Source organism: Phaeodactylum tricornutum, chromosome 9, assembly GCF_000150955.2.
Source record: "Phaeodactylum tricornutum CCAP 1055/1 chromosome 9, whole genome shotgun sequence".
Lineage (NCBI taxonomy): Eukaryota > Bacillariophyta > Bacillariophyceae > Surirellales > Neidiaceae > Phaeodactylum > Phaeodactylum tricornutum.
Window position 1 is genome coordinate 25875 of NC_011677.1, and position 15126 is coordinate 41000.

Genomic DNA, 15126 nt, shown 5'->3' on the forward strand with positions numbered 1-15126 from the left:
AAGTACTACAACAACATATGTCTACATCTCGCATATCACACCATCCATCCCTCTCTTTGCCTCGCCATTTTCTGAATCTGGCGCAAAGTCAAAAACAGCGATGCGCTGGTTACAGCTTTATCCCACCATGCGAAGTTGACTGTAATGAAAATCGTGGCCGGTACTTATTACTTTCAGGAAAGGGTACGTCCGGCTCATACGGGCGACGATTTGCAGCTGCTGACGAACACTCACAGCACCTGCCGGTGTAAAAGAGAGGTTACAAACGCAAAAACAAATCCATTATTTCAGTAGAGCAGTGTCACTGCAAAGTCCACATAGAACACTGGTAACCAAGACGTACCTCTTTCTCCGGCGATCTCGTCAAGATCCTCAGACACATTCGCGATTACTTTAGGTTGGAAGCGATGCCGATCGCGCCACATGATTGTCCGACACTCATGAATCAGCAGCATCAACATTCCTAAATCATCCCGACCAAGTACACATGGTGCAACATGACTTGCTAATTCAGACTCAGAGTGGCCGGGAGGTGGCGGCGGGTTATCCCGCATGACGAGCAGTCGATCAATGTCTGTCAATATGTCGCGGAATGACGCGAACGTTTCTTCGCGGCTTTTGCCAAGCTTCAAAAGGGCGTAGTACATGAATTTGAAGATGCGAGTAGAAAAGTAGCTGACAAGGAAGACTGGCGTGATCGCGGCTAGGTTCATATTGATGTCATTTGCTGACATCATTTCATCCATTGCGTTGAGCGCATTCATCATTTCCTTAAGAAGAGATGATTAGGGAAGTCGCCAAAAAACAAAAAAAGTTGTCCTTGCAGAGAAGAATCCAGCTTACCTTTTTCATATACTGCATTTCAATAAAGCTCATCCGAATCACGTTGTTGATTTCGTAAAAGGTTTTCATACTCTCTTCCTTAGTCTTTTCCACCATCGTCACATCCATTGCTTCTGCCATGGCGCGACGTTCTTCGGGAGACATGTGAGGATGGTAGTCCTCTAACCAGCTCTCAATCATCTTCTTCAATGTCTCCACGGCTTCGGCTCGGGCTTTACTGTCACTAAAGTTCTCCCGGCCCTTAAGAAGCTCGTTAAATCTTTAGCAAATGTGAGTGATGTCAATGTTCTGGTACCTGCATCTTCTAAACCACGACTTACATCGCACGTATTGGATCGCGCAATCTCTCCTTTACGAAAGATGAGACACTGCGAATAATACCTTGCACCAGGCCTTTCGTGTAGCCTTTACGCACAACTTGGGAGAAAAACATGGAGCATGTTGGCACAAGTGCCGCAACCATATACCAATTTCGGCGCAACCAAGAAGGCGGTCGCAATCGATCCAACCTCCGCCACCTCTGAATCTCCATCGCATCTTCCATCACATCCAGCAGTTTTGTTACTTCGTTTACCATGAGTGGCAAATTAGTGATAGCTATCTGAGCTGGTTTTTTGGGAGTGGGGTTTGCTGCTTGGCCTTCAATCGATCCAGACTGTAAGCTCGACATTTCTACAGTTCCCCCGCTGGCCAATTCAGCACTCGCCCATAGGGGCAATGGATGGTGACGGGCTGATGTGGCGGGCTGAGAGATCACTCTTGTTCCGTCTTCTTCGTACTGATCTTTGATCCAGTTGGAATCGAACGGTAGAGGCAACTGTCCATTGGCGGCGCGAAATAGTTGGCGCCGAGTCAGCGCAATGGCCTCGACGGACCATTCCGCCAAAATTGATGGATCATCCACGAAGATGCCGCCACCATCACGCTTCTGTACCATGACGTTGGCCATGACTTTTTTGGTTGAATGTTGGCGATCGCGTCGGCTTTTTCCGTGCTGCGAAATAGAGTGTGTGTTCATGTCTATGCCTACGTGGTTGGCGTCCACAACCGAAATGTTTGGCAAAGAAGACGCCGAATTACCAGTTGACGAATGCGATGGTTCGTGCACTACATCGGTTATATCACTCGACATGTGACGGTATAATGGCTCTCGTTCGGGCGGTTCCATTCTCCCTGCGGGCTGTCGATCACCTTTGACATCTTGCGGTTCTCCCTCCGACGGCAGGACGTTTCGTTCCGCATCAAAGCCAGCAACAGCGGCCCATTGCCCACCCTGTCCCAGTACACCCCACTGGGCGACACCTCGTTGCCAACCGGCCTTGAGCAAATGTTGCTGTAATTCGCCAATCGCCGCGCACCGTCGCGCTAGGACAGCTTGGATTTGGGAGACTTTCCGACCAACAGCTTGGTGATTGTATCCCGCCCGTGATGTCCATACTGTTGCGGGTGATTTCGTCCAACAATGTGAATTCGTAAGCTAGAGCAAGAATATATGTCCCACAAGGTAGCAACACACACGGTAACGGAAGAACGTACCGTACGGTCCCGCTTCAATCCAACTAAGGACAGGCTGTTCCCAACGATCCGTCCAAAAGCGCAACGACGCTTGTAGTTCAACTGCTTCGTCTAAAGCCATATCCCGCAAGGCTCGAATGGTTCCTTCAGCCACTTGGGAAGCCGTCTCCGCGTCCGAAACGGCTGTTTTGTGACGTGACTGTGTCAAGGGCGGAGTGCTGGGATCGCAATTCGTCCTCTTGCTGCTCGGTGTGTCGCGGACAGGGGTCAAATCATATTCACTCCACGACTGTTGCAGACTGGGAAGATCGGATGAATCTTCGTTTGCTTGTGGTATCGTCAGGGAAAGCGTGGTGTTGTCTCGCGACTCGCTGGTTTCGTGGAGTGTATGCAGAGGTGCTGTAATGGTGTCGACAATGGACGATGTAGGGATGCTGTTTTGGATGATGTTTTTGTTGTTGGGTACGAGTGTAAGTAAAGAACGGACAGCGGACATGCTATTGCGCTTCGAGTGCCGTCGTCCACGAACTGAATTGTAGGGGTTGTCCAATAGCATACCGGTAAGGTCGGGAGTCGAATATGTACCTCGTCGTGGATTGCTCGCGGCGCCGGGGATTGGCAAGGCCCTTCCACTCGTTGTGTCGTAGTTTTCGGCTTTGCGAAAGGAGCCGGCCCGGGGCGAAAAAACCCAATTCGTAAGCTTGGCGACATTGAAGATACTACTGTTTTTGTAGTTGTTGTTGTTGGCAGGCACATCGTTGGCGTACGGATCACCAGTGAGGTTGTTGGCGGCGCCAGTGGGTTGGCTGGATGTATTCCATGGATACTGTGTCCCAAACCAAGAATCCGGGCGGTTCTGTATCGTCGAATTATCCTTGTTGTCCTGATAAAGATTGGCGATCAGTCCCGAAACGCCGGAGTAGGTTGATTCGGCGGCTTGTTGTAGCGTGTTGCTGGCGTAATTCCAGTAGGATTGTGTAGCGGACGAAGATGTCGCGTTCCTGTGATGTGGGTTTTGGTTTTCTACCGGAGCCGTCGCCAGCAGGTGAAAATTTAGTGGCGCAGACGGATGGATCGCACTAGCGGCGGCGTCTACTCGTCGATATGTAGTGTCCGTTAACTGTAACACACTCGTTCTGGTATTGTCGAAAGGGTCGACGGTGGTATCGCCCTCGATGTCGCTACCACTACTGCTACTGCTGCCACTACTCGCCCATTGTGTGGCTTTGCTTGCGTTTTCTCCAAGTCTCCATGTCATCTTTTGATCAATTTATGCATGAAAGGTGCTGCTATTGGATTGTCGTGCCGTTCATTGTCAAGACATAACATACGCGTATTGGTCAATGGATGGGTCAGGTTTTGTGGCAGATGACAGTGTGACCTTGCCGGGCCCGGAAGAGACAGTCTCTTTGGGAATCTGAAAGTTGTCGGTTCGTCCTTCCGTCTTTTGGGATCACATAGAGTTGGGGGTTTTGGATTCCCAAGTCGTCACAGTCAGTCTTGTGGGGAAAGACGACCAGACCAGTACGCAACCGTATTGTGTGTCCCCTCGGAAACCAGGATCGTGGACTCTCAGCGTGGCTACTTTTTGTCACTCGCCAGCCCGAATCTCGGCCACATCTTACTTAGATGACCGGCTTGCGACGGCGTCCGAACTACGACGCACTGTACACCTTTTTATTCTCAGAGTCGATTAGAATATATAACATATACACATGAATTTCCTTCCGTTATAAACTGCCGGCTTCTCGGTTGGTGCTCGCACGAACGTGTGACTACACACATAGAGGCCGTTGCCGAAAAACCTAGATGGCTTGCTCGTTCGTTTCCATTGCTGTTACCTTTCAATCATGTAGATTGTATATACACACTCCAGAGCGTACCACACAAACATACACACATATACAAACGTACACTCTGCTGCTGTTGGGTGTAATTGGACGGAGAGACTCACGCAAGGAGACTACGAAAGGCGAGTCGATAAAAGTTGGTCGGTAGGTTTCCTGTGGACCGATAGTGATTGCCTCTACCGTCTCTTTCGTTCACAGGTCAATTCTCCGCACTCTGTACAACTCCAGCTTGATGTGTTTAAATTGATTGATCTATTACATTTCAATTAGACAACTGCCTGTGACACACACTCTCACGATTCCGAAAGGAAGGACTCGCTTCGATTGTAAGCTAAAGCTTCGTTCCTTGCTCTCTCGCTAGACCGCACTACGTTTAAAAGGGTCCGCTTTCGGGTAGTGCTGCTCCGGCAGAGAATCTTTCCCCCGGGGCTAGCAGGTTTGTTACAGGCGCTCTGCGTACATTTCGACCATGTTTGGCGATCGGAGATCTCCCGCAGCGCGTCGGAGAGCGGCGGGGAACCGACAGGCTCCGCAAGCACCGTCACATCCGCAAACACGCCCGCCGCAACCGGTACAGACCTTTGTGCGGTCCCCGTACGACGACGAAGCGTCGAACATGTCCTCCCGTCGACGGAATCTCGCTTTATTCAAGTACGGATCTACCACAAAACGCAGTACTTCTTCGATGGATCGATCGAGACAGCACGCCAAAGAAATTGCGCTCAAGCTGACAACGTCGGCGAGTCTCCCCAATTCCAGCTTTGGGGAATTTGCCGATTTCTCGTCGGCCTTTGGATCGACAGCGACGCCTGCACCGTTCACGACTGCCACTGCTAGCAGGGCTACTACTACGACTCGAAGTAGTAAAAAGTTGAACGATCAAGGACGACAGAATCAATACACGTCGCCGAGGACATCGTCTCAGCCTCCCGTCAAGAACGAATTTTTTGATACGGATCCCTTTCCGGACTCTATAGGAGCCACACCTGCCGAATCCCGAGAAGAACCGCGACGAGCACCCCCATCACTGCCGAGCAAAGAAGATGCTTTCTTTACCGCAGAGTTCGGTCAAATGTCCGTCGATACCCATCCAAATCGATCGACAAGTGCACAGTCTTCCTCCTTTGTGGTCGCGGAATGGCCTTCGGAAGAGCAATCGATGGCTACCATGCCCGCTAACTCATCAATGCAGAGTCACTACGCCATGTCGCATCAAGAGCAGTATCAAACACGGCCACAAACACCTCCCCCACCACCCCCGCGACCGAAACAACGGACACAACGAAGGGTCACCACACCACCACCAAATGAAACAAGAACCACTCCGCGACGATCCGTTCCTGCCTCCCTGGGGCATGAAGCATCGACAACACCCAATCAACGGTTGGTCAACGACCCAGCCGCCGTCTCACCCAATCCCTCCGTGAACTCGAGCGGAACCGCTGCTGCTAGACGAAGGCTGCGCGCGCAGCGCCGCAAAGGCGGTGAGAGAACGGACCATGGAGACCGACAGTCCGAGCCGGAGAACACCCTACTCACAACGCCTCTTTCTGCCAAACGACACGACAATTTCGATAATGTACCGGTAAACAGCGGTCACAACGCGACGACGTATGCACCAACAACGGCAACACCACCGTCGTCACGGAAGCTGCAGGATCATACCGCACCCCTCTCCAACAGAGCGTTCTCATCGGCTGCTCTGAAGTCGACGAATCAATCGGCGGGTTCATGGTCTACACAACACAGACCAGACCTTGGTGCCCGACAGTCCGAGCCGGAAGACGCCCTACTGACAGTGTCAGTTTCTGGCACCCGACATAGCACTTTCGATAATGCCCCGGTAAACAACGGTCGCAGCGCGACGACGTATGCACCAACAACGGCAACACCATCGTTGTCACGAAAGCTACAGGATCATACCGCACCCCTTTCCAACAGAGCGTCCTCATCGGCTGCTCTGAAATCGACGAATCAATCGGCGGGTTCATGGTCTACACAACACAGACCAGACCTTGGTGCCCGACAGTCCGAGCCGGAAGACGCCCTACTGACAATGCCAGTTTCTGGTACCCGACATAGCAATTTCGATAATGCCCCGGTAAACAGCGGTCTCAGTGCGACGATGTACGCAGCCACAACAGCAACACCACCGTCGTCACGAAAGCTGCAGGATCATACCGCACCCCTTTCCAACAGAGCGTCCTCATCGGCTGCTCTGAAATCGACGAATCAATCGGCGGGTTCATGGTCTACACAACACAGACCAGACCTTGGTGCCCGACAGTCCGAGCCGGAAGACCCCCTACTGACAATGCCTGTTTCTGTCAAGCGACATAGCAATTTCGAAAATGTACCGGTAAACAGCGGTCTCAGTGCGACGATGTACGCAGCCACAACAGCAACACCACCGTCGTCACGAAAGCTGAAGGATCATACCGCACCCTTCTCTAACAAAGTACCCTCATCGGCTCCGGGGAAGTCGACGAATTTTTCGGCGGGTTCAAGGTCGATGGATCATAGAACTGACCATGGCGCCCGACCATCTGAGCCGGAGGACGCCGTACTGACAATGCCTGTTTCTGTCAAACGACATAGCAATTTCGATCATGCACCGTTGAACAGTAGTCACAGCGCGACAACGCATGCACCGATAACGGCAATACCACCGTCGTCACGGAAGCTTCAGGATCATGTGGCGCACTACTCCAACAAAACATCCTCGTCGGCTGCTCTGAAATCTACGATTCATTCGGCAGGTTCAATGTCTACCAACCGCTCCGTTTCGAGTAACACCACTACCAAATCGATGGGTTCCTCGACGACGAGTTCGGATGCAAATGTGTTCAATTCTCATATAGAATCGGCAGGATTCACTTTTGACGCCTTTGGTCTCGACGCATCCACTTTGAATCAAGAAGTGTCACAGGCCATGAGCGAGATTGACACAAACAACGTCATTGGCTTTGCTGACGAGTTTTCCTCTTCCTTGTGGATGGGTGATTCCCCTTCTTCATCCCGGTCGTCTACACCCAACGTTAGTTTGGAAGAGGCAGATGGCTTCGTGGATGGCTTTCGGGTAACTCAGCCGAAGCAGAATATTCCAATCGACGTAAAGGACTTTCCTTCGACTACGGCACAATCGCCAATGAATTTTGATACTTCATCGAGTCGGCCATTCGATGGTCATTCCGGACACGTCAATCGATTCAAGGGACACGGAGAATTTGCTGTTACCAAGCGGCCACCATTGATGGATGAAGAGACACCACTATCCATGAAAGGCCATTCGGAGAGCAATGCTACACCTCAACCGCTCGGGAATATCACGTCAGCAACACCGTTCAGATCATTCGGCGCCTTTACGGTCGCTGCCTCTAACTCCAAGGCTCGCGTCAAGAAGGTAACATCGACTTCAAAAAGTGGTTATATACAACGGCATCCCCATGCGCATAAGACAGTCCATGCTTCACCAACACGGATGCTGCCTGCGACGCCGTCTCAAAGCAAGCCAGTTCCAACCTCGCCAAGACATATGCAACCACAAAACGAAGTTGAATTCGTCGACGATTTAGAATCCGAGGAATCTACACCAAAAGCTTCGTTGGTTGAGGCTTCGGAAATCGGAGCGCGGTTGGATATTGGCTCAGAGTCCGATAATGGAGTAAATTCGGATTATATTGGGAGGCCGTCGAACCTCTCGTTGTTGAAGATTCCTGCTGCGACGGCATCGAACAAGGACAAAAAAAAGCTCAACCCCGACACACTGATGCCAGAACCGAACGAGACGGTTGCGAATGAAGAAAAGAAAGACGAAGACACAGGAGCAAGTCTGGAAAAGACAGTAGGTTCTCTCAAGTCACACTGGGAAAATCGAGTGTCATCAGCTCAATTCACGCCGCCAGCTTGCGTGGAAGGTTCAAGACGACCAGTAATCATTCCGCGCGAGGAGATTTCAGGCCTGCAATCAAAGTTAGGCGACAGCATTTTGTCACCGGAGAGATTGGAACAGCACCAAAGTGTGCTGTCAGAGGAGGCGCAATTGCCAATGGAAAGAATTACGACGAAAGCGGCCTTTTCAAGTATTCAGCATGGTTTGCGGTCGTCGCCTGCACTAGATGCGCACGAAACGAAAATGACCAAGTCGGAAGGCGGTGCAGCCGTTCGTCATTCACATTTAAGTCAGGTTTTGAATAGTCTACAGAAAAGCGAAAAAGAAGATTCGCTCAGAGATACACAATCTGATACAGGCGCGCCGGTCACTTTTGCCGTGAGATTGCGTAAGACGGGTTTTGATGATCGCACATGCTCGTCAGATGATTCAGAGTCGAGACAAAGTGGGCAAAAGAAAGAGGAAAACGAGACTGAAACGTCGCCTAGCGCTAGTGATAAGTCGACTGAAGAAATTGTAGAACACACATACGGTGAACGATGTGAGCTGGAGTTGCAAAAGCAACGCGAAGAGGAAGATAATTTGCAAGGCAGCAAAAATGGAGAAGAGTTCTCTGACCCGTATGCTCGACCTCAAATAATAAATCGTGTTGCGTGCAACAAGCAAAAAAGAGTTGACGAGTCTGAAGAGCAGCAGTCGGGCCATCAGCTACATTCACATCAGTTGAGTACTACTTCGGATGAGTGTAAAATAGAACACTATACGATTGGAGTTGACTCATCGGAACAGTCCGAGGGCTCCAGGCAAGACGAAGTTCCGGAGTTAAAGTCAGCTTCAACTACCGGTATGCTACAAGAGAAACTATCGCCGAGCCGTCGTCGTAATTCTGACCTCATTATTGAACCAGAGCACGATGACAAAAGCCATACCAGCGAACCGAAACCTCTTGTCCCTCCCAGTGCTGCCGTATCGCATTTGTTGATGTTGCAGCAACTGCAGCAACGCCAAGAACCTTCAGATCATAACTCTGTCGCTTCCGGTCGAGGAAGTCTTTCGGTTATGACTACTGATACAGTAGTGTCAGAAGAGAGTCAACCGCGGTCGACAAAAGCACACACTCCGAAGGCAACTATGATGATGCTAAATGCATTCCTAGCCGGCCGCGAGTCAATTACCTCCTGTAGCGAAGATAAACAAGCCAAGCCGGACCTCATCGATTTCGAAGGCGAGGGTTCAGATTTCAAGTCGCCACCCAAAGGTGCTCAACCCGCTCCAAATTCAAATCTTCCGGCGCTAAAGGACGATCCTACGTACGAACGGTACCTTAAAATGTTGAAGGTCAGTATGCCTCTCGAAGTCGTAAAACATGCTATGATACGAGATGGTTTAGACCCTACTGTATTGGATGGTGATCACAATAAGCCCGCAGGCATTCTGCTCAAAGACGACCCAGCATATCAAAAGTACTTCAAAATGCTCAACATTGGGCTTCCAATGGAAGCTGTAAAACATGCGATGGAACGCGATGGTTTGGATTCGCACGTAATGGACTTGGATCACAACCTCCCGGTGGCGAATGGGAAAGCGATTGTTGAACAGGAGCCGCAAGAGAAAGACTCACATCGCCGAGCCCGGCTTCATTGGAAAACGTTGCGCAAGGTCACGTCAAATTCGCTTTGGGCTCAAATTGACCAGGACGATGAGCTCGAAAATATTGATATCGACGAAGAAGAATTCCAAGAGCTCTTTCAAGTAGAGAAATCGGAGACGGTCACGCCAGTTAAAGCCGCCGTTGTTACTGAAAAGAGTAGTGCATCGGTCAGAGTAATTGACGCAAAGCGGGCGAACAATGGTGGTATTATCCTTGCAAGACTTAAAATGTCCCATGATGACATGGCTGATGCTGTGGACCGTATCAACGAACACGCTTTGTCCGCAGAACAGATAGAAAAAATGATTGAGTTTCTTCCAACCAAGGACGAACGCAAAGCTCTTGAAGCGTATATGCTCGGGGGTGGTCAGGACGCGGCAGAAAAATTCGAAGGACTTTGTGAATGCGAAAAGTTCATGGTTTCTATGATGACGGTTAAGCATGCGAAACAGAAAGTCAGAGCGCTTCTTTTCCGCCTACAATTCGAGACGTGCATCCAGGATATCCAAAAGGATACAGTAGTGGTCGAAGCAGCGTGCGATGAACTTAGCAACTCTATCCGGCTCCGTCAACTACTCGGCATTGTTCTTACGTTTGGAAACAGATTAAACACAGCAGGCAATAGGAAGCGGAAAGCAGGGGCTTTTACTTTGGATTCGTTGCTGAAGCTCAATCAAGCCAAGGCATTTGACAAAAAGACAACGTTTTTACAGTACATAGTACTTATCGTTCGACGAAACAACGAGCTCCTTCTTCGTTTTAAGGACGATCTTCCATCAGTTCTGCAAGCAGATAAAGTATTTTGGGATCAATGCGTCTCTGATCTTGAAGAGGTGGAAAACCAACTCGAAAATGTCCGTCGCATTGCCCTCCACCAGGCGAGGCAAGCCAAAAGTTATCGTCTGCCGCGGAAGAAAAGCCGCGGCGAAGAGAACGAAGAAGATCTAAGTGATGCTGATATCTCTTTGTCTTTGGAGGAAGAGGTTGAAGCGCTGAGAGCTACTCCGATTGGCCTATTTACTTTGTCGGCGATCAAGTACGTTTCCTCGCTGCGAGACAAGGTTGAAGAGACCAAGAGCAAGTTTGCTAGCCTCTTAGAGTATTTTGGCGAAGACGACAAGGAGATGCAGCCACACCAGCTTTTCAGCATCATCGTTTCCTTCAGCCGCGATTTCGAAAAAGCGAAGAATCAAGTTTTTACAGAGGAGAAGAGGAAGCAGCGGGAGGAGCGGAAACGACAAGCAAAAAGTAATGGCCTGGCGAATGATGGAAAGCCACTAAAGCCCTCGCCTACGCCATTGTCGGAGCCAAAGGCTTATAACGGCTCGAGTACTTCACCGTCGTTGCGGAAAGCGCTTGATTCGGAATACGAATCTTCAACACCAAGTCAAAGGGTTTTAGTTGAGACTCCTCTGGCTCGTCGAAACGATCATCTTCACTCTGAGAAGGAAAGTGCCTCAGAATTCGACGTCAGCATCGATAACAGGGGTGATTGTACTGATGCTGCTACGTCGAATCTTTCCATCCAAAGTCAATCATCGGGTGCAGCGCATCTTACCAATACCCAGGTCCCTTCAAAAGTCGAAAATATGCAAAGTTTTACTGGCGGTAGAGACGAGACGAGCACTTGTATGTCTTTCGACACCAATCCTCACGCAAAAGCCAATGAGGACGACAACGACAAACATAACGGCTTGGTAAGCACTGCAGCCAAGTCTCACGATTCCAGCGAGCAGAACCAACCGATTGCAGCTACACCCAGCATGAGGGCTGCCTTGAGAACCAAAGCCCGTCTGCGTCGGCAACGCTTTACGACCGCTTCCGTACAGTCATCTACTATTTCGATAGATTCGGGCGCAGAGGATGACTCCCAAATGACCCCCAACAGCGGCGAGCCTACAACAGCCGACATGGTTTGTGTTCAAGCTCCCACGTCTAATCAATCGGACAGTCGCAATCGTAGCAGCTTGGAGCAGCACATCTCTCAGCAAGCGGAAACTCATGAAATTTTTTCTATGGATGAGGCTTTAGAACTTGACTAAGTAATGCACTTGTTAAATAGCTTTGTACAATGCAGCTGTAGGCATCGAGATTGAGCTAGCTTCCAGCTAACTTTTTTCTTCACGCCTATTCACGAAAGACACGCAGACGAAGCAAATGATTTATAGGAGTATACTGCGTGGCATAAAGCGTATTAATAATGCAGCAAGCAATTTACTTCTTTCGCCGCTCACCCTTACTCTTGCTAATTGTGTGGTGCGCACGCTATAAGCTGATAAACGCTACGCCACTCCATTTTAAACACAATTGATGCGGCTCAGGACAACATAACAGGAGGTCCCCGAGTCGGTACGGAGACTGGTGGCCCCACCGGCGGCACGTCAGGCATCGGCACTGGTGTCGGCCATGCAGGCTCCGGAGGCAATCCTGGTGTATCCGGAATAGGCTGTACCGGACCCGGCGCTGGGCCAGGAGGATCCGGAACGGTAGGATCGGGAGTCGGGACGGGAACAGGGTCCGACATGTAAAGTTGAAAAAGGTAAGGGGAGTCCTTACTTTCGTAGTAACGAAAGAACTAAATAGTCACAAGAAGATGGAAATGTAGCGGGACGGTGTGAGCTTTGATGTTCCCTTGGGGAAGACAGGTCCTTCGCTGCGGTGCTTACTGTTCTTTCTGTACGAGACACGCCACCAAAGTTTGGCACAAATGCAGCTAGCTTTTGGCAGTAAAACAGCAAGATTGCCACAAAAGCAGTACTCTTACAGTTAAAGGTAACACAAGGCATGATTGCCAAAATCTTCGAACAATATGAAAGCTAAAATATAAGGACGTTGGCCGAAAGGCTACATATTCCATTCTCTTCGTTTACAGTCAACTAGCGAATTCGAAGCATGACGAAAGAGTTCTCTTAAAGGCTACGAAATCGAACACCATCGAAACTTCGATCACTACTACAGTTAGAGCAGCTTCAGGACTCATGTCAACGGCTGCGTCTGGCGAACGGCAAAGTTTCATTTCTCTCAAGCTTTTAACCTCTATAATTGCTCACTGTAGAAAGAGCCTACCAATTGTTGCGCTAGAGCACAGACGTATATCATAGAGGCCCTCGCTAGCACCTTCATTCTAGACGAATTACCGGTACTTACTCTTGGGTGAGAATCGCGTTAAGCCTTTCCTGTTGGTTTTGTTGTTTTGAAATGGATTTTGGCACTTGGACATCTAGATGACTTTTTCTATCCCATAGTCCTTAGTTGCCACGTCGCCAGCCTTGATTGCGACTTTCTAAGTTACGGTAAACCACAGACAAATGAAAAAATCCACATTCTCTGTCAAATTTCTCGCTTATCTGTTTGAGAGTGCAAATGGGTAGGTAGGTAGCCCAACATATTACTCCCTTCGAAAAACAAACCGTGTGTCTAAATTCAATCTATGCGATCTCGGGGCTTCCGATGAAAAGCTTTGTGTCCAAGGCAGTTTTCTTGTTTGCTTCACTCCGACGACAGCGCGCGGGTGCCTGGACTTCGCCACTTTCGGTGCGCCGACGATGCCCACGAGGCCACGGATCCTATCCTACGCAGTGTCTGTCACACGCCAGTCTACTGTCGGTAGCGGAATGTCTAGAATTGTACCATAATTCCACACGTAGCGGGGAACGTAGCATCCGCTTTGTCGACGGTTCTTGGTATCACAAGGGAAATCGAAATGGCTTGTTCGAATTCCTGAACGGACCCCGTCTACCCGACAGTGTTTACATGGACATGGACGACATTAGTTGCCAGACCGACCTTTTTCCAACTCTCAATCCCTCCGATCTGTACCTGATGCAGCCACCGCGAGCCTTGTTGAGTGCGTGGATGGACTTTTACAAAATTCGTCGTACAGATCAAGTGATTGTGTACGGACGTTCCGGCAGTGTCTTTTTGCCTCGCACTTGGTTTACCTTGCACGCTGTGTTAAGTCACGTCAGGGTAAGTATAATGCAAGGCAGTTTAGAAGACTGGATGCGCGCGGGTGGTCCACTAGATGAAGGAGTATTGGAACAGTCCAGCAGCGTAGTTAGGGCGGCTGATCTCGACTGGGAACAACCGACCAGGTACGACAGCAACAGCCAGTCACCGAGCGAACAGGCCGTGGTCAGCATCGTGGACGCGAACTACATGCTTTATGTAATAGGGGACAACAAGTGCAGTACGAAGATCTTGGACGCGCGGGGTTCCAGTTTTGCAGCGGGTCACATGCCCGGTGCGGTCCACATTCCGTACAGTAGTTTGTTGGTAGATCCGACCAGCGGAAGTCAATACAAACCGGCTGAAGAAATGCGGAAGATATTTCTTGCGCAAGGTGTGGATCCCACAGCGAATACTCCTCTTGTGTGTTCGTGTGGTAGCGGCGTTTCGGCGTGTAGTCTCTATTTGGCGCTACACGTTTGTGGACGTTCTCCGGAGCAAAGCACCAAGGTGTACGACGGCAGCTGGAATGAGTGGAAAACGCTGCCTTACACACCGAAAGAACAAGTGCCGAAAAAGTGAGTTCGCGAGAAAGAAGATTGCGAATAGGCGAAGGTGATAGTATGCGCAATACCGGTAGATTAATACCAATAGGAACGTTTGTATGTTGGTTGTTGGATTGTTGCAGACACAGGGCGACCTTGCATTTCCAATGGGTCCGTCATCGCAACAACATCAATAATTCGCATCGCTTCAATAACCTCTTGATAATGGAGAGAGTAGATAGATCGACAAGTGAAGTCTTTCAACAGGGAGGTAGAACTATTTCCAGTAGTAACTGTAAGGAGGTTGCCATTCGGGAAGCAATGCGTTCGTCGGATTTTGGAACTATTTCTGGCTTCGTCCCATGTGACACATTTCGTTTGTCCACAAAGACGACGACACATACGGACTCACTGTCAGTTGACTGTTAGTTCCACGTCGACCCAACCGTACTGGCAAATACCACTCGAACATTCGATAGACGTAAGATTCCGTGTCCAGAGACAGGAAATCGACGTACATGGAATCTAAGGTACTTGTCCAGTTCATTTTGCGATCGTGCCGACCAACGTCACTTTCGTACATTTCCAGGGTAGGCACCACCCACCCACCCGACGACGCTCTCGGTTTTGCTTGCTCTTGCTGTGTGCACCCATCAGCCATCCGAATTTGTGCCGTTCCAGTATCCCCCAAAGAACAAAACACTTTCTGGCGAATACACTCGTAATTTACTGTCAAAGGAAGTACATTCACTGTTGACTGTGAACACCTTACCCACTTTACAACACTTCCATCTCACGTGAGATATTTCGACGTGAATATTCTCTTTAGCGAATCGTCACTAGCAACAAATCCAAGTGTGCTTTGCTCCGTGAATTCACGAT

The 15126-nt window shown here is 49.8% G+C and overlaps 4 protein-coding genes across 4 annotated transcripts; 2 read left to right on the forward strand and 2 right to left on the reverse strand.

The window, feature by feature from the left end:
* Positions 1-287: 287 nt before the first annotated feature.
* PHATRDRAFT_46028 (predicted protein) lies at positions 288-3616 on the reverse strand (the record flags this gene model as incomplete). The annotated part of the gene is made up of 5 exons (XM_002180519.1): positions 288-304; positions 344-770; positions 844-1102; positions 1164-2280; positions 2380-3616. The coding sequence occupies 5 exons, from the start codon at positions 3614-3616 to the stop codon at positions 288-290; spliced, it is 3057 nt and encodes a 1018-aa protein (XP_002180555.1).
* A 1061-nt stretch (positions 3617-4677) lies between these two features.
* Positions 4678-11819, forward strand: PHATRDRAFT_46029 (predicted protein; the record flags this gene model as incomplete). Its single annotated transcript, XM_002180327.1, has 1 exon — positions 4678-11819. The coding sequence occupies one exon, from the start codon at positions 4678-4680 to the stop codon at positions 11791-11793; it is 7116 nt and encodes a 2371-aa protein (XP_002180363.1). The 3' UTR covers positions 11794-11819.
* A 249-nt stretch (positions 11820-12068) lies between these two features.
* On the reverse strand, positions 12069-12537 carry PHATRDRAFT_46030 (predicted protein; the record flags this gene model as incomplete). Its single annotated transcript, XM_002180520.1, has 2 exons — positions 12069-12326; positions 12418-12537. The coding sequence occupies 2 exons, from the start codon at positions 12535-12537 to the stop codon at positions 12069-12071; spliced, it is 378 nt and encodes a 125-aa protein (XP_002180556.1).
* Positions 12538-13126: 589 nt separating this feature from the next.
* PHATRDRAFT_46031 (predicted protein) lies at positions 13127-14281 on the forward strand (the record flags this gene model as incomplete). The annotated part of the gene is made up of 1 exon (XM_002180328.1): positions 13127-14281. The coding sequence occupies exon 1, from the start codon at positions 13202-13204 to the stop codon at positions 14279-14281; it is 1080 nt and encodes a 359-aa protein (XP_002180364.1). The 5' UTR covers positions 13127-13201.
* Between the last annotated feature and the right edge of the window lie 845 nt (positions 14282-15126).